The 26,914-nt window shown below is 38.3% G+C and overlaps 1 protein-coding gene across 2 annotated transcripts in view; it reads left to right on the top strand.

The window, feature by feature from the left end:
* The window catches only part of GABRG3 (gamma-aminobutyric acid type A receptor subunit gamma3), a 297,135-nt gene that overhangs the window by 232,437 nt on the left and 37,784 nt on the right, over positions 1–26,914 (top strand). For both annotated transcript variants that reach the window (XM_031605275.2, XM_031605274.2), the window contains exon 6: positions 21,499–21,636. In XM_031605275.2, coding sequence (XP_031461135.1) covers positions 21,499–21,636 — 138 coding nt within the window. The remainder of the gene's footprint in view (positions 1–21,498; positions 21,637–26,914) is intronic.

Below are 26,914 nucleotides of genomic sequence, written 5' to 3'. Positions count from 1 at the left end.
ACGAAAGCATTAACAGACTCTGCTCTTCTTAGGAAAGACATTATCTGCTCTCCTGTCTTCTCCATGGACAAATGTAATTATCACTCCAGATAATATTTGAGCTCCATAACAGCATGGTAGCAATAACTTCCATGGAAGAACTTTCACTAAGTTTCATTTAATTTCTGGGAAATGCACAATTTCAGTGCCTTTTCTTTTCTTTTGTCACACAGATTGTATGCCAGAATGATAAGTGCCTTTTGATTTTAAAAGAATAGATTTATTTTTCCCCACCCACATGTGGCTGTTACTCCATAGTCTACAATTCAATGAAATGATTGACAGTCATTCAAAGACCAGCTCACATACAGGGAGGTGGAGGTTCTTTTAGTCACTTATGTGAATATACACTGTATTGTGTGAGGGGGAAGGGGAAATTGATTTAAAATTAATTTTAAGTCTTCCTGAAAGCTCTTGGGATTAAAACACGTGAGAATTAAATTCTCTGCCAGATATAAAAATAGTCCAAGATGAGCAGTTAATCTTTATCATGCTGTCAAATAAAAAATTTCCACCTTGATCAGAAGAAGGCCAGAAATTCAGCAGTGACAAAGAAGTCATTGACCTCCCCACCACTACCACTGCCCCCATAGCCCAGCAGTAATTGGCAGATAAAATAATTCAGACTGTGTCAGAATGTGAAGACACAGAAAGTAGATGGGGAGAAGTAATTCACGTCACAGACCATGTACCCAAACTGCCATCAAAGGGGAGCCAAGATCGGTCACAGTTTGACCTTTACTTGAACCAGTAACTTACAAAGGCGAAAAGCTCTATGTGCCACTATCAGCTCCCAGAGTCATCCAGTCCTCTTGTGAAAATTAAATTTTATCTTTAAGATGGTATTTCTGAGCCCCAGTCAAGAGGCTAGCAGAAAGCATGACTGCGTGCAAGCCTGTCTTTAAATTTATGTGTCTCCTGGAATCTGAAGGAAGCCATTTATCACCAGGGTTTAAAAACAGAAATAGAATTTGATTTTTTTCTTTCCAGCTGCTTTATATGTTTGTGCATATGAAATATTTTATTGAAAAATAATTTAATAGTCTTGTAATAACCCTGTTTCTTAAGAAATGCGACATTGCTATCCCAGAGTCCCTGCTGTGTTCTGTAAACTTTGAATTCATTACCAAAGAAAGGCCATCAATACTTTTTCATTATTACAGAATTCTTTTGATCTGAAATTATCACAGAGAGAAGCCATTTTGCTTTCACTGTCCATTGCATCCAGAAGTCTTGTGAAATTTTCAGAGGAGCTCTTACCAAAACCCCTTTAGTTCCTTCTCAGCTAAAATGTAGAATTTGCTTAGTTTTCCCAGGAAACATAGAGGGTGAAGGATCTATTGTTTACCCTGCAAATAAAGCATCAGCAGTAATGACTGTTTCCTTAAACTACTGTAGGAGGAAATGCACTGTAAACCACCAACTCCCAGTTGGTAAGCAATACCAATGCTACGAGCAGTCTGTGGTGGAACCCAAGGGCTGTGTCCTAAGATATTTACCCACTCTGGAGTAAATTAAGACATTTAGCTGGGTGACCAGAAACAGCACCTTTGATGGAGGCTGGAGGTGCCTGTATCTGCTCAAGAGTTGTTGTCTTCTTGTGCTCCCAGCACAAGCTAGGAGGAGAATGTGAAATGCTCGTCGTTTCTATGACGGACTCACCACAAGGTCTAGTGGAATTTGGCTTCTGGTTTTGGTTAATAATTTCTTAAATAATCAAGTGAACTGTTAGAAAGTGTAATGATAGGCAATCAAACTGACATATCCAAAGCTAAGAGCTAGAATGTCAAGAAACCAGCATAGTGTATGGAACTTAAAACACACTCATCCTAACAACAGGACTTTGGAACATTTTGCACGATCATCTCTAACATGCAGCAGGACACTGGGAAACCAGTGACACACAGGGGCAAGCAGTGCAAAGTATGATATGGCTAGAGACTACAGAGTCTTTTCCTGTCTATTGTTGGTCTTCCAGAATTATCCATGGCTGACACTTCTCCTCTGCATTGCTTCCCTGCTGGTTACTGGTCAAAATGGGGAAGCGGTTCTAAGCATGTTTCCCATGCCACTTTTACTGATGCTCATCTGCTCTGCTTCCCTGCTCTCCAAGACTTAGAATAATGGTAGGCATTACCAGAATGGGAACAGTTGTCTGTTGAGAAACAGATGATACCATATGACATTTTATTATGAGGAAATCTTATTCCTCTACTTTGTGAAAATTTGTATTTTCAAATTATTTAGAGTAAAAATCAGACTCCATTCTTCTGCAGCAGATAATTTAATAATAAAAGGAATTTTAGCTATGTACATGAAAATGTGCAGAAAGTTGACTTTCATTTAGATTGTCCAAAAAGAAGTAAATTTATGTGCCAGGATGTCTGTAAAAGCTTTAATTTTGAAGGTTTTTTCTGGATACATTTTTGTTTAATGTTAAAGTCACAGGACAACTATTCATTTTTTCCTTTCTGGGACCATACATAGAGTGAGTATTACACTCGTTTGTCTGGTGCAGAAAATGGGATGGTAGCCACCTCCTACAGTCAGTGTTCAAGGGCACTGTGATTGTCAGCCTCTTTGTACACTGCATCTTCATAGTAATCATCATTTCAACAGCAATTGACCTTGCAAATATAAGGTCCTGAGGCAAAGAAATGATTTACGACATTACTGGTGGAATGGTGTCCAGGGTGGAGAGCTCAGCAGAAGTGTATCAGGATCCAAGACTGATGACAAAAGGGAGTATATTTGCTTCCCAGACATAAACAATAAATGCATTATCAGCAAAGTGTGAAGAACACTAAAATAATGAGTGTGTCTCCAAGCTATTTTGGAAGAGGACATCCTTTTCGCTCTGCTCAGTATTGCAAGGAAGAAAATTTTCTTGGCTCACATCTCATGAGTGTGCAAGGACAGCAGAATCTGAGCATTTTATTAACATAAGTACTCTGTTGTTAAAAACACAAAAACTGCTACATCAAAACAAACCTTTACATATATTCCCACATTGTGTTCTAGCTGCAGATAATATCTGAAATTTTTGAGAAACTGCAGAAGAAAATTAAACTATTTTGTTAATTTGAGAATCTGCCCATGTTAAGTTGGTGGATTCTGCGTAGATCTGAGTCAGGCCTACAGTGAATATCTGTGCTTCCAACAGACTCATCAATCAGCCAGTAGCCAGAAACCTGTCACAGGCAACAGGTGACAAAAGGATAAGATGGGCACTTTATCCACTACTATACTATTTTACACAAGTCAGGCTGGAAGTCACCCCCAAAGCAGTCAATCAGATGAGGAAGGGAAGATGTTTCATCTATCAATGCTGGTAGGTATCTGGGCAGAAGCTATCTTAGCCCTTCCTCTCCCCATGGGGGAACCCATCACCTGCCTCAAGAGGAAAGTTTTCCTGCTGCTCTACAGGCTGAGATGTGTCCTGAAAAGATTTCTCTCTTTCATTTCATTTTTTAATATGAACACATACATCCTGATCTCTTCATTAACTGTATACTTGTTTAGAGTCTTTGGAGATTTTTAATGATGGCTTTGATAATAACCATCAGTGGACAATAAACTTCATTGGTTGATTGTGTACTTCATTGGAAAATAATTATAAATTTATTTTTAATTTTCTGCACTGTGAATTTAATAGCATGCTCTCTCCTTTCTGTGTTCCGTGGGGAAATGTCTAGAAGCACTCGTGCCACCTTTTCAATGTCATCCATTATTTTGAAAGCTGTTCTCAACACTTCCTAGGTTTTTTTTGTTTTTTTTTTTTGTTTGTTTTTTTGTTTTAATTTATTTTAATTAATTCCCCCAAACTTTCTAATCTCTTTTCACACAAAGCTGGCTTCTCTATCTAGCCATTCCCACATTATTCTCTCAGCCAATCTGTTCTCAGTTTTTATAAATTGGACAGCTGGAGATAAGCACCATGTTCCAGGTGACAGTACTTTGTAATGGAATTGTTATATTTTCAGTTCAATTTTCTTTTTCTTCTTGGTTTTTATATTTGATCTGTGTTTATTTTCTGGCAAGGTTTTCTGGTCTTTTCCAAGAGTTTGTTGTTACAGCTTTATTTTAGGCCTCTTGAAGCTGTCTAGGCAACTTAGTGTTTTCCACCCAGTGTATATTGTGCTAGTCCACACCAAAGAAGTGAAAGGGATCCACAAGCCTTTTATTAGAGGTGTTGCAAGCAATCACAGATACCAAACAAGTTCATGTTGAAATGTTTTGGTTGTCACCCTTGAGTAGCAGAGTAGGTGTGAGATGGATAAAGGAATAATGATGCCTAGCAACAGGGATTTCAACATCTTGTAGTTCTGCTGCACAAACTGAATCTCCTACGGGAGAAGGTCTTCAGTATCTGCATAGTTCCCTGTGGCAGAACAGCACCACTCACACTGGAGAGATCTGTCCTTTGGGGGACGGATGTAAGAATGTAAACCTTTGTGAAAACTTGGAGAGATGCACTGCAGCTGAATGGGATTGGTAGTGCCTTTGCAGAAAAGCTGTTCTGTCCCAAGGACAACTGTCATCAGCCTGCCTTGAAAGGCATTCTGCTGTGACACTCCCGGGCTCAGATGTATCTTAATGTCCTGTCAAACATGAAAAAACAGGCCTTGAGCCACACTGATGTAAAATATCTGCGTCTCCATTACAGAAACCTGCTTTCATCTTAAAAAGTGGTTAACTTGGCAGTACACTGCAAGGGGGATACAAGAAATCTCTTTGAGATCACGTCGAAATGTGCATGTCTTGGAGTCATACCTTGCTGTAATGCCAGGCTATGCATTTAAAATAGTGACATCCAATTGAAACAAGTTGTTATGCAAGCAGTGATTATCCTTTCACATTTAGTTTCTAGATTTAGTACCATGCTTCTGCACTGACCCTTCTTTTTTTTCTTTTTTTCCTCAAAAGCAAAGATTGACAAAAAATACAGAAAAGAAGACTTTTTGATCCATAATATTAATCTTTAAGTTCCCATCTGTTTGAGTAAAGCACAAATTTTTCAAGGTTTATAGAAGTGCTTTATTATTATTATTATTATTTAAAACACAGCAGTCCAGAATGACACATAGTAATATCCAGATTAAAGAATTATGTATAGTGAAGGATATAAGGACATATAAAAATATAAAAGCAGCCTGTCATGTGCAGTCTTTGCACTTTTTTTTGATATATTGATTTGCTTGCATGCTTACTTCAGTGTCACTGCTCTACTAATGTTCATCTTAAAATCCCATGGAAGGAACTTCGTAAGTCTGAACTCATGCTGTGGATGTTATGAATAGCAGCTACCATAGCATCTAGCTTCAGCTGCATTTTTCATATTTCAGCAATTGTAAGGATCTGGATGGTCCAGTTTCACATTTCCTGCACATCAAGCATCTGTGTGTATGTGTGGAACCTATTGTAGCCTCTGGAAATGGAGGCTGAGCATCTGATTTGCATGGTAATTCAAAATGAGATTGAATTCAGGCTCCCCATGCCCTTGGGTGAGTTGACAGTACAAGCAGGAAAGAAAGGAGGAAGTAAACTCAGCACAGCCACCACATTTCTGCATTCCATCCCAGGGACACAGAGCAGGTGAGGGTTTTGCCTTCTCATTCACCAACAGAGCTGATGTGGCAGAAACTGCACTCTCAATCAGAAACACGTGTGCCTCCTCAACTAAAACAACCTGGGACAGGATCATTATGGTTTCCTGGTGTTTGCTCTGGAATAGCAGAACCTGGTGCTTCCTTCCATGTATCTCACAGCAAATCCATAGGTCAGTCTTAAAAATCTCTGGAGGATGAGCTCAGTCATCACTGCCGGAGTCCTGATTCTGCTATTAAGTACCCTGCACTCCAGCCACAGGACTGTTTTGGCCCTGCAGATGCACTGTACTGAATTAGTTCTGATTATCCTCTTGGGGTTAAAAAGAATGTAAGAAAGCACAAGGGATGCATTTCCTGTGATATTTAAAAACAGGCAGTTAAGTCAGCCATTGCTTTTAAATTAGGTTTTTGTTCTGTTTGTTTGCTTTTGTGTTTATGTTTCTTTTGTTGTTTTGTATTTTTTTTAGTAAAAACTATGTCTGTACATTTTGAATCAAAACAAAACAAAACAAAAACAGCTGGCAGTAGCTGACTGACTAGGAGAAATTTATCCCTTCTATCCTTATCTCATTGTGGTTTATACAAACCCTGCATTAGTGGCTAGACTTTGAGGTCCCTTTGATCATTAAAATGTATTTCATGTTACAGTAGCACCTTTTGGAAGGAATCTGCTTGGCAGCCTTTGCAGCAGCATCAACATCTACCTCTACATACAACATCACTTGCTTTCAAAATGTAGCCATTTTTAAAGGGTTTGGCTTGGCTTCATAATAGTGTAGATGAGCAGCAGGTGCCATCTCATTACGAGATGCTGAGTCTGAAAAAGTGACTTTTCAGTCTGAAATTCTCCTGAATTCTGTGCATTTGTAGAGGAAATGTCTCATGAAATGATCTCTTCAAAGCATCTGCAGCCATAATAACCTCCTATAAATAACTCTCACCCATATCTTAATCTCATCAAAAAATAAGGAGAAATATAGTCTTAGAGTAAATGCTTAGAAACTGGATGATGTTCTTTAAAGAGAAGCAGGCCAAGGGGTCTTCATGCACCATAAGACTCTGCACTACCAGGAAAAAAGCTGTGCCTGACTTTTCATGTAGAGGACATTTGCATACTGACCTCTCATGTATGTCGTTCTGGTGCTGTGAAGTGAGGAGCACTTCAGCTAATTAGTGTATGTGACATGCAAATTAGCACCTCTGAAGACAAGAGAAATATATACTTTTAATAATACAATGGCTTCGAGGCTCAAAATAGTTGAATATCACAATAGGAAGCTCTGTGGAGCAAATGGCAGTGTATGTGATCAGGAGGAGAGAAGGATGCTGAAGTGTTACTGAGTTGCCAGTAAACACTGGGTGCCAGTTTCCTGTTAGCACCAAGGTAAATGAAGCACAGAGTGAAGCTCATCTCCTCTCTGCCACTGGAAAGCAGAAATAACAGGTGATTTCTCTCTCTCGTCTAGCTGCTCACTATGCCATTTCTTTGATTCTTTGCACCCAGATATGTGGGTGGAGAACTAAAGGTCAAGCTTTTATCCTAGTCCACTTTAGGAAAAAAAACTGTCCTCCTGAGTCACAGCACCCGGTTTTATATGCTGGTCAATTTGCCGAATTGTGCTGCAGGTGATGGGCTGCATTCAACTACATTTTCACTCCTTGCCTAACACGAGGTTGTGGAAGTCTACTGCATGGTTTTCATTATTACTCATCAATTATGTTAAAGGTTCCTTGAATGCTGGGAGGGCTGCTGAACTGCCTTGCAGTGTGATAACATTATGGTTACTGTTGTTTTCTTTGAAAATTTCTTGAGGCAATCCAGCTGAAAAGCCAGGACACTTATTATTCTGTGCATGTGTTTACTTAGGTTGCCAAGTTTGCAGACATGGGAGACTTTTCACAGAAAAGAGCAGGATTTGTCATGTAGAGACAGATGGTTTCATTACAGATGATCTAATTTCTGTGAAAGGTGTGAGGACTGCATGACTCTGTGAGCAGCCCTGGGCTTTTGTGACCCCTTTCAAAGGAAACAGGAAACTGTTGACAATTAAGAGAGGGAATGTTGTATAGCTAGCAGTGCTGTTGTAATGAGTGGGTGGTTCTCCTTCCTTTAACTGAGAAATGTAGTTTTTGTTGTTACTAGGGTTGAGCCTGAATAACAGTTTTTGGCCTATCATTCAAGAAATAGAGCTCTTATGTTTACAAAATTTTACCCTTTCTTTATCTGGGAATCTTGTAACAGATTATCTCAAGATATTCAGACTGCACTTTATCCATTTCATTTCTCAGTGGGATTCAGCTCCAGAGAAAAAACAAATCCTGTCTCCAGTGCCTGTCTCATAAAAAATTCTTTTTTTTTTTCTTTTTTTTTTTTTTTCCTGGCACACAAGTACAAGTCAAGGAGCATATTTGGGGCTGCAGGGCTCTCACTGCTCTCCACTTTCACTCATGCATCAATTCTTGCCATTGTGATTTCCTTGCTTTAGAAGCCTGTTCTTGGCAAGTGAGAAGAGGCAGCTCGAGCACAGGCAAAGTCAGCAGCCGTTTGCTCTCTTGGGGCAGCAGTGTGCATGTTTCTGCTGACTTTTGCCCATGCCAGAGCCTTGGAAAACTTGTACAAGATTTAAAGGCTTATGCCATCCACCTGAGCCCATTGCATCCAAACTGCTTTACCTCATGTTTCTGTGAAGCCTTTCCCCCACAGGACATGCTGTGTTAGTCAGAACTGAGTTTCCCATCCTGGCAACATTTCAAACAATTGCTGCCTCTAGCATCTCCAGCAATCTGTCCTCAGTGAGCAGACCAACAGAATGAAGATTGCTTGCTCTGGATTTTAAATAACCAGAAAAAGTAGTAGACAGCTGGGGAAAAAAAAAAGGAGATAATTAAAACATATGCTTCTTCCGGAACACTTTCAAGGAAAGGCATGATCCGGTATTTGATCTAGTGGTTGGCAATGCTGCCTGTGGCAGGGGTATTGCAATTTGATGATCCTTGAGGTCCCTTCCAACCCAAGCCATTCTATCATTCTTTGAAAGGTAATGCAATAGACTGGGAAAAAAAAATCCAGGACTAAAATTTGAGGTTAAGACAGAAGGTGAAAGGAGTGAAGTTAATGTAAAAGGAGAAGACTTTATGTCAGCAGTGATCTGAATAGGCCACATTTTGAATAGGACACAAATAATTGTATGTAGCATGGAACAATAATACTTTATGGCAAAGTCAACAGTTAAAGCAGAAAACCTATTAGTGCTGAGCAGCTGAAGGCAGTGTCCAAGAAGCTGCCTTGATTTTGTCCTGCTAATATGCAGAAGGATGTGATCCCTACTACTTTCTCAGTGTCCTCAGGCAAGCCACTTGAGCAAGCTAAGGTTGAATAATACGGCATCTGCCCAATCACTGGGTTAAAATAGGGAAAGATCTTGTGGGAAGGATGTTGAAAGATGTAGAGCTGCTGGAGAAATCTGTGGTGGAGGCAACGCAAAGGAACTGATATACTACAGACACTGTCAAGAGATGTGTAGAAACTGAAAGTTGAGACTTTGAATTCTGCAATCTATGGGGCATTAGGGCTGGATGAGTCCACATGTGAATCCGCAGGAGCAGGCACTCTGTTCCCCTCCCCTTCTTTGCAGGACCAGTCCTCTCAACCCATTGGCGTAGCACGGTGTTCCCAGCATCAGCACTGAGACTGAAGGAGCAGTGAAGATAATGAAGGCTGGTTATCTCAGGGACTTGCAGGTTGAGGATGAGTACCTGTGGCCTATCTTTGATCCTTAATAAGGCTGCAGCCTTTTCCTCCTTTGGGGGCATTATTAAGAAATGTCTCCTCTGTGATCTTCTTACAGAATATATCAACTGTGAGGCTTACCTTCTTCATCTTCAGTAACACTGGTCAATGGGTGCCAAAGTTATTGAAGCAAGGACAGATGGCACGCACATAAACATATACGAGGAATATAATTACATAAGCCAAATTTCCTAAGCAAACCAGGCTAAAAAAGATTTAATTACTGTAACTTGGCCCAGGGACACATGAAGCAAAAACTGCTGAGGTTCTGATTTTCTGACAGGGTTGGTTGTTGTGGGGTTGTTTTTCGGTTTTTTTTTTTTTGTCTTTTAATAGTTGTCAGTATGATTTATACTGGGTCTGAAATAGCCATGAAATGACAGCTGTGCACTTTTCCAGAGAATGGTGTTCAGATTGGTGTCAGGATATGAGGGTTAACAAGAATGAAGAACAGTGGGGAGCTTGCAGAGAAACTGAGATTCAACCTATCCCAAAAATTCCCAAAAAGAAAGGAATTTTCACATACATGATCATACACAAAGAATCTACAATTCTATGATGAGATTTTTGTTTTGTTTTTCCAAATATAAATACACAAAACCTGCATTTCTCATAAAAAGGTTTCCCATAAACTGGAAGTACAGGTAATTCCTTTCAGAAACATGGGCACATATTTTCCTAAAACAAGTGATTGACAGAACCTGGCCAGTGCTTTGTGAAACCAGCGTTAATTGCCATTTTAAATGCTGCAAGAAGGGTAGTTTCACTGTAAATTTTCTAGGGGTCAGTAAGCATCTTTTTCTGAAACAGGGCTGCCAGGCTCTCAGTGCTGCAGTGGGCAAGGTGAGGAGCTCTGGCATAGAATCATAGAATCATAGAATGGCTTTGGTTGGAAAGGACCTAAAGGATCATCAAGTTCCAACCCCCTGCCGCAGGCAGGGCTGCCAGCCTCCACATTTAATACTAGACTGGGCTGCCCAGGGCCCCATCCAACCTGGCCTTAAACACCTCCGTGAACGGGGCATCCACAACTTCTCTGAGCAGCCCGTGCCAGCACCTCACTGCTCTCTCGGGGCATTCTTGTAGCCACAACATTTTGAGTTTTATGAGCTGATCCCGGTGTCTGATGTCGTGGAAGGACTTGGAGGACCTCACCATCTGAAGGACTCAGAGCCATGGGAGTCAGTTGTCCCTTCCTTAAATCCGCTCTCCCATAGTACACTTGGCGTTGCTCATGGCTCAGCTCTGGCAGTGTGGGTTCCTTTGGAGCAGCTAGAGTTGCTCTGCTCTGAAATGGGGCTCTACTGGGCTCTGCTTACTGAGGACACCTCTGCAACCCCTCACTACCAAAACCTTGCTATGTAAACTCAATACACATGTGCTTGAAATAACAAACCTGACAGGACATTATGGTATTGAGACGCAAGGCATGACACTGTAAAGTCTGTGTGATGAATAAGAGTACCTTAAGTGTGAGAAAAGTTCATGAAGAATACTTGGAATAGCTTGCTATATAAATACATTATCTAATTTCTGTCAGTACTATCCTGAGAGTCAATGAGATATAAATATTAATTTCTGGGGGGAGAAGAGGCATTAGATATAGAAGCAACAACCCTGAGGCATTTGGAAAGTAAATTTCCAAACCAAGACACTCATAAATACTTCCAGAGAAGACACAGACCAAATTTAGTGCTTTTAAAATTAATGTATTTATCAGTTCATCATAACGCTGTTGCTGTTGTCTAAAGAATAATGGTGTAATGCTCTTCCTAATTTAATTGAGTGTGACCTTAAATATATCAGACTCAATAAACTGTCCTGTTGGTGTGAAACTTCATTTAATCAGATAATTTCTATTGAGCTGCTATTATTATTATTATTATTATTATTATTATTAAGAACAGAGAAATTACATCTTAGCCATAGTCTTTTCAGGAATTTCTGATTTTGTAAGCATTTCAGGATTCAAAAAAGTGTGTTAACACTCATAATCGGTTGCCTAGACTTGCATGCTGTGCCAGTAAGATGAAGACAAGTCCCACCAAGCTAAAATTGAAAACTAGCAAAATAATAACAATAATAATAAAAATCTCTTTGTTGCCTTAATTTAGACTGCAATAAAAGCTGTGCTTGTATGAATGCTGGCTTGTGTGTAAATGATAATATATATAGAGAGAGAGATATAAATATTTGTAATTTTGTTTTCTTTTTCCAACAGCACCAAAAGTATTTCAGAAATCTTTTAAGACATAACCTTGCTTGATCTTAGGCCAAACAGATTTTTATTTTATTTTCAGTTTATACTGCAAATTGTTATTTTGTTCTATGAAATGACAGTATTGGAAAAAGACGCTGTGTTTTCAGTTTTGAGCATTCTAGTGTTTTACCTTTTATTAACCATTCACAATGCATACTAAGAATATTTATAAAAAACTCATAATAATCTTGCATGGAAATCTGCTTCCATTAATATTATGTTGACTGAGCAGAGCACATTTCTGAAGGCTTCTGGATGCCCGTAGACTTTGCTGGTATATCTCTTATGAAGCTTGAAATTGGTTTAATAGCAATTCAGAGAAAGTATTATTGGTACCCAAGTTTTCCCGGGTGTGAAAATATACTTTTCAGGCTAGTAAAAAAAACTATGGACTGTGTAAATTTAAAATATAACCGCAGTGACTTTTGTAATTGAATTTGGATAGAAAAATTATGTACAGTGGAAAATGTGCATAGGTTGCAGTGTATTTCTAGCTTAAAAACTAAATGGTATATAGGCAACTGTGGATACTATTGCTATTTCATTCTAACAGCAACCTTCAAACAGTGAATGTCATTTGTTTTTAAGCATGTACCCACCTACTACTATTATTTTGTACAGGAAGGCAGTCTTATAGCCTTTCCTTAGAAGCACAGGTTATTGCTTTTTCTACCTGGTATAATTTGTATGATGATTATATTTACACATTGAGAAAGCATGTTTCTAAACATATTCCATTACTGTACTGCTAATGGATACCCCTCTTCTAGCTACTCTCATGCTTGACATAAACATACTAATTATTAAGTAGTAGTTGAATGTAAAGATAAAGCATGTTTGTGTAATCTTTAAATGTTCCATGTGAGAAGCATGAAATGAGTGCATAGCATTAAGAAATCCCTATATCATAGTTTGAATTAAAAAGCTGAGGTAGTTTACTTGTCAGTGAAAGGAAGAAACTTGTAAGTAAATTCTCTTATTTCGTCCCCATTTATGTGCAATGAGAAACTTTACAGTATATTTCCTTTCATTTTGTGAGCTATTTATGACCATGCTGTTTACATTACTAAAGCTCTGAGACCTCATCAGAATATTTTCTTATTCATTATATGATTTCAGATGAGCCCAAACACATTTTCTCAGCACTTTGTCTAACAAACACATGGATAAATTCTTTGGGAAATCTTAGTAGTACTGTACTGAAAGTACTCTTAATTGTCATTAAAATGGGTAAAGAGAAGACTATGTTTACCTTATAATACCCAAAGCAGTTGAAGATGAAAATGAGCTTTTAATGTCAATGCGTAATGCACAATTTCTTATGTTAAAAATCATTGATGGAATCCTTTTGATTTACACTGTTATTCTGCTCTTACACCTCAAATTTAGAAAACAGCATATTTATATAATTATCTAGAGGATTGTACTTCACTTGAACTCTTTCTGCAGCACTTCTGTCTATCATAGTCTTAAAGAGTTTAGGCACTTGATAGAAATAGAAGTAGAAGTAGAAGAGCCTGAACGCTAACCAAAAAATAGAGCATCTTATCCAAATGCCCCTCAAAACATTGACAGGCATGGGATATTAACCATATAGGAAGCCTGTTCCAGTTTTTGACCACTGTCACAGTAAATAAATATTTACTAATATTTAGTCTGAACCTACCCTGGAAAAATATGAATATCCTGAATACAGCATAATATTCTCTGATAGTCACAAACTGTACAGATCAGTGATTTTTTTTTCTTCCTGTTTGAGTTCATGTATTCACCCAAACTCAAAATTTTAGCTATTAAAATATTCATTTTGCACTGTTTGTTTTCTATTAGGGAACTCAGTGTATATTTAGCATGATAATGAGGCTGATCTCTCAGCGTTGGCATACAGCTCTTGAGTTCTCAGCATCGCTTAGTCAATACTGTAGGCCGCATTAAGTCTAAGTGAGGGAGGGGAGAAGAGTCAAAGACTATGAAATAGCCATGCTAGCAAGAAAAAAGCAGAGCAAAGAGTTAGAAAATGAAATTCTGTCTCTTTCTGGCACCTTCTTTTAAAAGCAGGAAATATTTAAATTACATGGAGCATAGAAAATGCACATATTCCAGAAACATCCAGATGCAGAGGAAAACTGAACTAGGAAAAAAAAAAAGGACTGTTGTTTTTCTCTGCAAGGCAGTGTCATTGAAGAAAACCAAGGGTAAAATCTTCACATTTTTCTGTACGCAACAGTATACTAGGTTGGGATGAAGCATCTATTCTGTAAAATCCATGAACAAGACTGCATATGACTAAGCAAGGTTTCAGTATGTGCCCTTAGAACACTGATCTATGCAGGAATGCTCCTTAGAGAAGGTACAATTTATATCCAGTAAGCTAGGAGCAAGATGAGACTATTTGCCATTAACGATGCTGAGAATGAGGATGCAATATAGCTAAATCAGAAGAATCTGAACATTTAGCAGGTGTTCTAATTACCAGTGGAATAATTTGTGGGATAATCAGCTAGCCAGAGCAATGCAAGGAGATAGGAAAAAACAATTGCTGTATGCGAGGCTTCTGAATATTGTCTTTCAAATAAAAGCAAGCAGTAAAAATAAGTACATTAATAAAAGTGCATAGCAAAACACTAAGATAAGATGAATGACGAAACTTTTGTTGCTTTGGTGGCTTGGGTTTGGTTTTTTTTTTTCAGAAAAGGTGAAGTCATTTGCAAGACAATAGAAAATTGTGATTATATCAATATGTGATAAAAACAACGATTTTCTAAGAACAAGTCACTGTTGTTACCCATTGCAAATGAATCAAAAGGAAAACTGATCGATGGGCATAAGGACAGAGTGCAAAGGTATGATGCAACAAAACTGCCTTAGTTTCTGAATATGATCTCAAGCCATTCCACCTATATTTTAGGAAATTATACTTGGGGTAAGGGTTTCTCTCTACTTAGGCAGTTTGTGACCAAATCTTAGTAACCCATACATGAGAGGTAGCTGTTAGATTTTAAAAAATCGCAACAATAACAACAAAACAGATTATTTCAGAAAGGGAGCCTGCAGAAAAGCCACATCTCTAAATGTCTTCAGTGAAAAGCTTGTCTGTCTTCTCAGTCCAGTCTTGTTTGTTCTTCTTTCTTCATTCTCTTCTAATTTACACCTTTTTATTAGCTTTGTTGTTTTCTCTGAGGCAAGATTAAAATTGGTCTATGAGTAGCAAAAAGAAAAAAAAAAAAAAAGAAGGAAAGTGTTTATCTTCTGCAAGATCTGCTTATCAGAAAATCCTTCTTATGAGACTTCTCTAGCCGATAGCAGCACTCTTCTTTTCCTCTTCTATTTTGAATGCTCAAAAGATGCATTGATGCCATCCATTCCTCTCAAAAGCTAAGCCACGTGGTGTACCAGTAAATTGTACCTGCATCTAGCACTCCTCTCAAAAATCAAGATTAGTCCAGAGTAAAAAAGATAATTAAGCATTAATTACTAACCACTTTGATGACGGGGTCTGCATTCTCTTGTTCGTAGCCAAAGTAGTTTTACAATCATATTAAAATACATTTTTAGGTAGAAAAATTCTTCATAGAAGATGCATCCTTTACATTTGGGGCAGTTCCATTATTCTGCAGTTATGGTTATGTTGGTCGACATCTTTCATGGGCTAATGTACAGTTAATAAGGTGTCAGTTGCTAATGCAAGCAGACAGGGCAAAAGACTAACATCTGTGATTGCTGTAGTTATCACCTAAGTGTAATTATCTACAACTGCTGAAATAAATCACTTCAGTTTTTAAAGCTATCTTCACAGCATTCTCATCTATCTTTATTATTATAGCTGTCTTTTAAAATATCTCTGCTTTTTTCTTTTCTCTTTCTAAATCAGTGAGCAAGAAAAAAAGGTAATCACCTTCATTTGTGAGCAGAGAAAACACAATCTGCATTAAATTAAGAGTTTGTTTTTTCTTTTTTTTTCTTTTTTATGTAGGTCTTCAGTATACACAGTGAAATGTCTCAGAACTGTTTCCATTACTTCTGCTTCAGTCTACCCCAATGGGTTCCTCCTGAAAAGGCATAACAAAGTTTCTGTATCACCTCTTTTTTATTTTATTCTATTTTAAACAAGTTGAACTGGACCTTTGTTCTTTCTGCCATCTGCCTATTACGTGTATGCAATCATGAGATCTAAGCAAGCAGAACCTTCGGGGAAATTTCCAAGATTCTTTTAGTTTAAAGCATGCCCACCTTTTAAGAACAAACATCAGACAGGTACAGGATTAGATTACTGAGAAGCCTCTTCCCCCAAAACGCTGACAATTCTGGATTTAAAAATGCAATTTTGCTTGCCAATGAAGGAGTGTTTATAAAGATGCTAGCAAGAAAAAGAGCTCAGGCAGCTTTTGTGAACGCTTCTGATTTGTCATCCTTAGCATGGCACCACAGAAAAATGCATTCCTGGACTTCACAATCCACTTTGGTTGAGGCTGTATTGACTGAGGTCTCCCAGTTAGCCAGAAGAGTTTACTGGGTAGCATCGAAGGAAGAAAAGTATGACTGGAAGCTGCCGGCTGCCAGGTGTAAAGGGCTGCCTCTAGTGGCCTACCTCTAATTGTGTCAGGACATCCTCTCTGCAGCATTCTTATCAGCAGCAGTTGAATCTGCCATCCACTCTCCATGTCTATGGTGTAAGCTGAGCAAAAGCAGATGGTGACAGCTTATCTGCCAGCTCATGCTCTTTTCTGATTTTGAATATATCAAACATTCATGGAAAAGCAGAACCTTCCTAGAATCCAGCTATGTCTTTCAGATATATACTCCAGTCACAAGCATCAGCCTCTTGGCAGATACTTAACTGAACTGATCCTTCCTTTTGTGCTTCCCCGTATTTTCACTTTTGCTGCTGCTTTCATTAGCTCATCATTACATGCTCTGGGCTAGGAAGGAGAGATGAGTTTCATTTTTGCATTATTTTTCCTGCTACAAGCATGTTCTGCCTGTGTAATATTTTTATACAAAGTTTGAGGAACCAGCAGTAAAATTATGTCTGAAAAGTTGGGAGACATGCTTCTCCTTCTCTCTCACTTTTACTGTTTTTTAGTAAAAATAATGTAAAGTAGTATGTTTCCATGTAAAACTTCTAGTAGTCCCAGTCTCTGTCCTTGTCGGTACGACCCCCTTTCCAGTACCTTTCTCCCATCTCTATGACCTTACTGAGGTAGGACCATTAAAAGAGAAGTGACATGTAGAAATCAACCGCTCTTCTGAGATGCCCAGAGAACAAACAGCACTGAGGAAATCAAGGTTAGAGGCGTGTGCACTAATAGCATGGATACGTCAATGCTTCTATTACGGAAGTTGCTGATTTTCCATCAGGGCTGACTCCTACAGCAGATGTGCTTCAAGTGCCACTTCACACCATTTTTCTCCACTACCTTGTGACTGCATACGCCTCGCATCCAGCCTGGAGATGTTTCTGGCCTTGGCCATTTCTCCAGTGGTTTGGTGGAGAGTTCTGCAAAACCACCTAGTCTCCATAGGAAGTGAATCCATATGAGCAGGGAGAATGACTATTTCTAACTGTCCATTATTCTTAACCTATCCATTATAAATGATGTGGTGATGTGAGAAGCTATGGTAACGTTTGTTCAATTATTCCAATAACAGAAGGGAAATAAAATAAAATTCACAGAATCTCGCAGGTTGTCATAACAATTTGGCATTCTGTTATTATAGGTTCACCTCCAAAACAGTAGAAAGTGCATTTATTACTTATCAATGTTTGTTTTACTGGGGTTAAAATTGGTGGTACATTTCAAAAAATGTATATGTTTAAGCCTTTGAGTAAAGCTTCAAGGTACCAATCCTTTGTATTCATGAATAGCAATTATATGGATACTTCCCGGAGTGTTCTTAAAAATTAACTGCAGCAAAATATGTTCTTCACTCCATTTTAAATTACTCAAAATGCATGTAATGCCAATCTTATAAAAATCCAAATGGTCAAGGTGCTTTCTAAAATTCTTACGTAGTAGCATATAAATCTAAAACCTTTGGAAGAATAGCTGCAACAGAGCATACAGAACAACAATCAGACAAAAATAAAAAAAAAAAAAAGAAAAGAAAGAGAGAGAGAGAACAGAGACACTCAAATAAATTAATGTCTGAGAAATGGAAGGTCGTGGGTTGAGAAGTTCCAGAGTTGCATATTATCAGAAGCTTAACAGCTGTAACACAGTGTCAATCTGTTGTTAGCGTCATCTGCTTTCCCAGCTGTTTCCCTTGCCAACTGACTAGCAACCACTGAAAAGTCTTCTTGCCCTCCTGAAGCATTGCTCCACCACAGTATGGATATTCTCACATATCCTAAAGCAATCTCCTATGTTAAATGCACTTGATAGCAATTTGTTCAGCATGGATGGCTTGATGCCGTAAGGTCAAGAATTTAAGGTAATTTACTGTCATTTGTCAAGCTGGTGAAGTGCAAGAAAACAGATATTTCTATAGATAATACACTCTTAGTTGTGTTGCAGGCTGAATAGCAGAAGTTACATTTTCTTCTAGAAGCACTGAGGTCTCCAGGTCTTATAATGTTGTAAAATGAAGCATTCAGAGGGCTAGAAGCAATTAGGCTATCTACAAGAAATACTGCATACCATCATCACCATACCAACAGCCATTCTCCATAGCCTATTCTGTAAGTTAGATGAATCTTAGTTGTGATATATTGTCCAAGCAGATGTCATTATTCCATAGGAAATATTATACCCTTCAAATGAGTGCAGAGGTGAAGTTACTGAGCACAGGAGCAGAACACAATAACAGTTACAGGCTGAAACAGGCTGAAACAACTCTCATTGCATCAGTAATAACTCTCTTCTTTGATGTAACACAGCTATTCTAAGAGCAGATGTCAGTATCTGTGGATTAAAGGGCATGCTCATCTCCTGGAGTCAGTTCCTTACTATTTAGTGATGATAAGTAATACTAAAAGTAGACATTCCCAAATTGAAGCTGTCTCTGTTTAGTCAAAACTACAGTAGGAATACTGAAGGAACTTGCACTTGACTACATGCTACTCATACAGGAACAAACAGCTATGCATTGGATCATGCAACAGAAAGTTTCCGATATTACTGACACTGTAATTGATTTTTGGTGGGCTGGCCATAAGATGAAAAAGAAAGGCCAAAAATCTCCCTATACTGTTTTTTCCTCTCAAAATATTATTGAACTCAGTGTGTCGCCAAATAAAATCTCATCTTCTCTGGTGTTCTATCATGCTGATCAAACTTATCCTGACATATTGCAAATGCAATCTCAGGTTTTAAGATCCTAATATTTTCATGTAGTCAGTGTGATTTTAATGAAGGAATGTTTTAGAATTCGTTTGAGAAAAGGGTCCCCATCAACTATCTACTAGAAAATCTGCACATTCACAATTTGGGCAACAAGTTCTGCATCAAGCTGGTTTATTGATTGCAAGAGAGCAGTGATTTCCTTTCTTCTGTATCAGGACATAAATCCATGCTAGGAGATAGGATTAGGACCCAGAACGCATTGGTGTGCACCCTTGTGGTTCCATAACTGCTTTACAGGGAAGGAGCAATTCTGCCTCTGCCTCTTAGCATGAGGGCACAGCAGCCACAACATGACAGGAGGAATTTGATACCTCTTTCTTCCTGAACTGTGGAAATGAAAGTATCAAAATAAAGCCAATTTGGGAAGGCTCCTGAGGCTTTCAGTTACACATTGTTTAGCAGGTAATCAGAGGCTCTCTCAAATAGGAGCCAGGCTTAATGGGCTGCATTAAAAAAGAGGTGGCCAGCAGGGAGAGTGAGGTGATTTTAACCCTCAACTCAGCTCTTGTGAGGCCCCATCTGGAGTACTGTGTCCAGGCCTGGGGCCCCCAGCACAGGAGGCATATGGAGCTCTTGGAGAAGGTCCAAAGGAGGGCCACTAAGATGATCAGAGGGTTGGAGCACCTCTCCTATGAAGATAGGTTGAGGAAACTGGGATTATTTAGGTTGGAGAAGAGAAGGCTCTTGGAAGACCTCGTTGTGGCCTTCCAGTACTTGAAGGAAGTGTATAAACAAGAAGGGGAACAACTGTTTATATGGGTGGATAGTGATAGGGCCAGAGGGATTGGTTTTAAACTAAGGCAGGGGAGATTTAGGTTAGATATTAGGAGGAAGTTTTTCATTCAGAGGGTGGTGACACACTGGAACAGGTTGCCCAAGGAGGCTGTGGATGCCCCATCCCTGGAGGCATTCAAGGCCAGGCTGGATGTGGGTCTGGGCAGCCTGGTCTGGTGGCTGGTGACCCTGCACATAGCAGGGGGGTTGAAAGTAGATGATCACTGAGGTCCTTTTCAACACAGGACATTGTATGATTCTATGATTAAAAAAAAAATTAGGGGATTCACGGTTAAGGCTTGGAGATCCTGCAAAGCTTTCTGTTCTTTCACTGTACCTCTGCATCTTCTGCCATAATCTGCCAGCCAAAAAAAAAAATTAACCTTTGAATCGGTCTCACAGCCTGGCACAATAAAATTGGCAGTGAAAATTGCTTGGCAACAAGAGTTCTTGTGGAGAATGGCAGGGCTTGTTTTTGTTGTTTACTTAGGTTCTTCATGTGTTGTTTCTTTATTCTCATTCATGGAAAATATGTGGATATTACATTTGAATTAACACATAGTTATTTTCTGCAGGTTAGAATTGAGGGACTTGTAGGTATTTTTCATGCTGTGTAAAGAAGAAGGATAAATGAAGTCATGCACACCTTACAACAGTGCCCAGCAGGGTGGAATTTTAAACGAGACAAAGAAGACACATATGGGAAAATGTCAAGAAAAAGCACCATGACCAGAGTAGCAGTTTTGCAACACAAAAACCAAGTGTATTAGTATCCAAAATACTGATTAGATATTTATATTAACCGTCTTTGTTGTTGTTAGGCTTTTAATTTGCTTTGTAATCTACATCTACTACATTAATTATTAGATGAATAGAAGTATACTGGATTATGCATTAGAGAACAATCTAGTCTTAACTGGCATGGGCAAACCATTGTTTTCTAGATTGTCTTTTATTATGATTAGTACTGGTTGACGAATTGTTTTTGGACTTCTATTGGAAAATGCCAGTCTAACAAAAAAGGAAATTAAATATTGGCATGAGAATTAACTGTGGCTTCTGAGTACTAAATTGATAAAGAAAGACATTCAGAAGCTATTTCAGCTGTGTAGGTCAGGTGAGGCCTCATTAATTATTATGGCCTTTAGAATAAGATGATAACATAATCACTTTAAAAATCTCAAGCTAATTAAAAATGTGTTGCTTTTTTTTTTTTTTTTGGACTGTTTTTGAGTTAATTTCAAAAGTATAGTAGCACACACTGCATTATGACTATCTTCACTTTTTAAACTTTCAGCTTTTTTCAACTATTTTTTTAATAATATAATTTGCCCTACTTATTCAGTGTGTATATGAAGCAGTAAATGTACTGTGTCCAGATCACTAATTAGTATAACCAATGGCATCTCTGAAGAGATTTACTTCTGATAGAATGAATCAGAATTTTTCTCCATTGAGGAAAAAAAAAAAAAAAAAAAAAAAAAACATTTGTGGAAATTCATAGTTTTCCTGGAATTACATCTCTATTTTTGTGTGCCTTATTACTCTTCAGCTGAACAGTCAGATCAGAAATTTAGTTATTCTCAAATATCTCTGAATCAGGAAACAGATACTGTTGTACATCACCTTTTTCTTTCTTTTTTTTTTTTTTTAATGAAATGATACTTATTTAATTATTTTCAGATGGCTATCCTAAAGAAGAAATGATTTACAGATGGAGAAAAAACTCAGTGGAAGCTGCTGACCAGAAGTCTTGGAGACTCTATCAGTTTGACTTTATGGGTCTCAGAAATACTTCAGAAATTGTGAACACCTCTGCAGGTAAGAATAGCAAAACTTATAAAACTTATAAAATTCAAAGAGTGTATACTTTATGTATGACTGAAGTAAGCTTCATGGTTACTCAGACTCTGCAGTAAGCTCCATAATCATCAGTTGGTTAAATCTTCTTTGAGACATAGAATGAACCTACTGGAAGTAAACATCTGTTTAACTGATGGCAATTTTTAAAAAATCCTATTGTTACTATTATTAACTATTCTAATTTAGGCAGTACTATGTTACTGTTTTGGAAACACTGTGACCAATAAAAAAAAAGGATTAGTCTCTGAAATCACTGCTGGTAGGTCATGTCCTACCAACTAACATTAGTAATTTATTCTCAGGACCGGATACTTTTTGTAATGAAGCATCACTAAAGCTTTAGTGAGTATTTGGGGTTTGTTATTTAGCAGAGCAAAATATAGCAAACATAAGCGTTTTCTTCTGTTATTGATATAAATCTCTATAGCCTGCATTTTTCTCGGGAATGCTAATTCAGGTGAATGAGCCACATGTTGGACCAGGAGTTGGTGGATCATTAAAGTATCTGTACATAGAAGCATATTAGTTGGAGAAGTCTTTCAAGATTATCAAATCCACTCATCAACCTGACTGACTGAGTCACTAAACCTATGTCCCTTAGTGATACAAAGTCAAGCATGTACCTGGTGCCACAGTATGCAAGTAGTGCTGGTCATCAGAAGGAATAGGAAAGGTCTACTATTCCTGCTTTGCTCACATCTGGAGTGATGCGTGAAGAACTGCTAAATTCACTTTCAGGAAGAATTACACAGCTGGCCATATTAAGATGTTGATAGTGTCTTGGTAAGTAAATAGACCTATCAACCTCTTGATTTGCACAGGACAAAACCATTTTTAGGTTTCTTTCAAGGGAGTAAATTGTTAACTTAGAACAACAACAAAAAAAGTTTTTCCCACGCTCTTTTTTTGTATGGATCTAGTTCCTTTAAGATGAATGAAATGACAGTGTGCTTCTCCATTATTGCTATTGCTGCTTCAATTCACTCATTTTTTTGAGTGCATTGTTGAACTGTATCTGTTGGGGCCATCATGACATTTCTGTTCTCCTGAAGTTATTAGAACAGGAAAATAGTGGCTGAAACTTTTTAGCAACCTGGAGTTTATTCAAACACTGTAAACAAAACTAAAACAAACCTGTCAGGAGGCTGTGGGAACTAAGCTGGGAGAAACTGTGTAAAATACATGGGTCAGATAATCTACTGGTACTATTAGGTAGAAAAAAATATATATTTGTTCATATTTGTTCATATTCTTATTCAAAAAATATATTGTTCATATTCTGGCCAGCAGATGACTGAAAAGGGGCTCTCAATCAATAAATATATGAAAAACAGGATGTTGAGTTTGCACATGGACTTGATTATTTTAAATTATTTCTTATAATAAACTCTCCAGGGGTATTTTCATTGCTTTCCAAAGTATTTTCAAGGCCAGATTTACTGAATATTAACATTATTTACTGTCAGGAACAATCCAGAGCCAGGACTAGGGAAAACTAAATGGTACATTGGAAAACCTTGAGTATGCCTTGTGCTACAGCATAACGATTCTCAAAATGGAGCGTGGGACACAAAGCCCACCTGGACCTATGGAATATGTCTCAGAGGCAAAATTTAAAATAACTCTACAACTATCTATTCTGAGCACAGAAGTAAATGTATGAAAAGGAGGCTGCACTGCAACACTGCAGGTATAGAACACTCTTGGTTTTGGGCTGCTTCCCAGAGACTAGTTCCCATGGGTTACCCTCTGGGAACCTGTAGATGTCCCACTAGCTCCCATCTCACTGCAGAGCTGGGGTAAAAAGAGCAGCATTATTTATAATGTTATTCAGGTAATTGTTAGGAGTAACAAGACGGAGCTGGGAAAATGAAAGCGGGCAACATACCAACAGCAGCTTCCTGACAGGGAGAGGTACTAAAGTGTCATCTGTTCCTCCTAAGGGAAATTATTAAATTTACTATTATGCAGGGCATTAACAAGCAGGCTAGACAAAATATGAGAAAATGTACTTCAGGGAATGGTCCTCCAGTAGCAGGAGATGGATTCAAAAGCCTTACATCTTTTTTTTTCACATCTAACTCACACCCTTCTGCTGTTTTATGACACTATTATTTCTCACTAAAGTGTGTGTTCATCTACAATATGGAAACTACCACAGTGTTACCTGCCTATATCCAGTTCAGATATGCCTTTTTTAGTTCCTTTTCAGCAGTTACATGATAATGAAGACGGACCACACTGACTGCACAGCAACATGCTGCTTTTCTTCCATTTTTTGTGTAAGCCAGTTCATTTTGGCCACAAAACGACTAGATTCTGTACTCAGCAGAGTTCTGCTAATTGATGTTCTTTCAGTCTTTCCAAACTTTTTTTTTTTTTTTTTTCCCTCCACACATCTGTGTAACCTTTATGGTAATCCTAGGCAATTTAGGAATTCTGCAAGTAGGAAATCAGCCATAGCAAAGACTGTTTCTGATGTCTGAGAAAGATAAGAAGCTCTATCACCTCTTGCTGTATGCCAGCAGGGCAAAGCATTAACATAGTGGCGTGTTTTACTCTTGCAAGAGGACTGTTCTCTCTTACAATAATCCAGCAACCAGGGAAAGTCCTCACTGCCATCTAGAATTGATATTCAACATTTTTTCTTGAGGATGATTACTGCATTTTATGCTAAGGTACAAACATAATCTACACAACAGAGCTCACTGTGCTGGTGCTGTGGCTATGCACCTTTGTCTTACACTCTAAGTAAGCTCTCACTGTCAGGTCATATCAAACTAATTCACAAATATGGGAGAATTCCCACACTGTTGCCATCTGGCAAGGTACTCAAATACCGTAACAAGAGCACTTCTCCTACTACAATGTCAAATAAGGTTGACAAAGATAATTAATGTAGGGGGAATATTAAGCCACCTGGCACTGAGCTGTGACAGGAGAAAAAAAAAAAAAAAAAAAAAAAGGAAGGAAATGTATATAAGAAAAAAAACCTGAAATTTTAAAATTGCTGATCAGCCAATGGAAGGGTGATCAGGAAAATAGGAGTGAGAAAGAGAGCATCGTGCTTAAAAGCACACTGTGTATTTGCAGTATATCTTAGAATCATAGAATTTGGGAGAAGAAAAGCAAACCAAACCAAAAAAAAAAAAAAAAAGCAAAAAAACCCCCACAACATTCTCAGAATTGTGAAGGAATCTACAAGTAAATGTAATGGAGTGAGCTGTAGCGTTGCTTGTGCTTTTCTGCTAAAATCTCCCCCAGGGAAAGCCTATTCATTCTCTTTAAGCCACTCAATTTTTTACACTCCTAGATAAACACAAAAACCTTGTAGCTACTGAATCTCACTTTCATTTACTTGAAAACTTCTTTGCACCATACTAGTTCTATTTATGTTCTTCAGATGCCTTTAGCCTGAGAGATTTTTGCTGTCTAAAGGAGCCTTTGCATAAATATGTTCAAGCTAATAGAACAGAAATAGAAAACAACATTGTGCTCAGTTTAAAATTGCTAGTAGCAGATCATTAGAAAATAAATACAGAGAACCAGGCAGACAGTATTACTGCACCTCCTGAACAATCCCCATCATCAAAATCCAGGTTCAATAAATAGCCATAACTGCTGCCATAAATAGGTATACCTTTGCAAATAGCAGATGGATGATGATGAGTGGAGTCTTCCTGTCATACAACTTCTAAATTGTGTTGTATATTTTGAAATATTTTGAAGTTGTTGCTTCAGTGTGGATCTCAGTTTAGATGATTTTCTCAGCCCTATGTCAGAGTGCCACAAAGCAAGGTCAGTATCTGTTTTCACACATTTATGTGAAGCTGTATGGGAAAATGCTAGTAACAAAACAATTTAAAGTGCACAGTCTGTTTAAGGAGATGTTAAATGGCAAGTAAAATGCTATCCTGGAATAAAAATAAGAAAGCAAACAGTGCTTGTGTTTTAAGAAAATTCAAGTACCTACTTAAACAGATTTTTGTAGGAAAGAAAAGGAATTTATGTGTTCTTGTGGCAAAGCCAAATTTCGCTGTGGGAGCCCCCATCAGGTTAAGGCGTGGGTCACATGGAGACAAGCATTAGCTGATACTCTCCAGGTTTTTCTGAAGACTATCACATTCCCAGAGTCATTTGTGTATTCTTCTCAAGACAAATGTTTATTTGTTTCTTTCTTTCTCAAACACCCAATTTAGTGGGATTTGCCTCAGATGGCCATTTTGCACAGACTGCTGTTAATCTGATAACATTCTGAAGCAGACAAATGCCTCAGGTAATTTGAAAAGAGTGCATATCTTTACCTACATAGCATTGCAAGGACCTGGCCCCTTTCTGCTAGGGTATCACATAAACTCAAATGCTTTACTTGTTAGGCAATAGCTTCAAGACCTCATCAGGCTGTGTTGTCATTATTCCAGGTAGAGTTCTTTCCTTCCTGACTGATGTGAGCACTGAAGGAGAGAGAAAGATGATTGAGGTTTTTGGTTTTGGTTTTAAATCTGAATGCCTGAGTGTATGTACAGCTGGATTCTAGCAGCTCAGAACTTGCTTTCACCCATTCCTCTGTCTGTCACCCATCTGTGCGTGGAAAGAATCAATCTCAAGTTAGTTTCACACTCTACAAAGAAATAGAACCAAAAATGCTTTTGGTGGTATAATTCTTTGTTCCTCTGCTCTTCATTCTTTGGTCCTGACACACCTACCTCCCCTGGCCTGTTTAGACTTCAAGTATAACCCAGTGTCACAATTGCAGGGTCTTCTTTTGTATCTGATAGGTACGATTATTGCTGTAGCTGTCCTTAGGCTCTTGAACATTGGGGTCTGAATTGATGTCTGACATTTAGATTCGTAGCTTCTTGAGAATGCAGCAAGAGATGAAGTGAGAAAGATGTGCAAACTTTAAGGCTTTAAGAAATACATGAAATGTCTAGCCTGCCTGGAGAGCAAAATGGACATGCTGTGCTCAAATGTTGTGTTTACAGCAATAAATGGAACATGCCTGGCAACTATCCTGGGCATTGATGTCAACTGTATGCTGAACGCAAAGAAGCTATCTTACTTTCCAAGCAGTTTGCCTACACACCAACTGCATGCGTGGTGCGGACGGTCCCTGGCACGTGCTCACTCCTAAACCATGCCTGGGAATCAGTTATATGGCACAGACTGATTTGGGCCTGAACTGTCCCATTTTTCACAAAGACATTTGCCGTGTTAGATGCACGAGAAGATCGGT

This window comes from Phasianus colchicus, chromosome 1 (genome assembly GCF_987193195.1).
Source record: "Phasianus colchicus chromosome 1, bPhaCol1.hap1.1, whole genome shotgun sequence".
Classification (NCBI taxonomy): Eukaryota; Metazoa; Chordata; class Aves; order Galliformes; family Phasianidae; genus Phasianus; species Phasianus colchicus.
The sequence above is the reverse complement of the archived record's forward strand: the minus strand, read 5'-3'. Positions and strand labels throughout refer to the sequence as shown.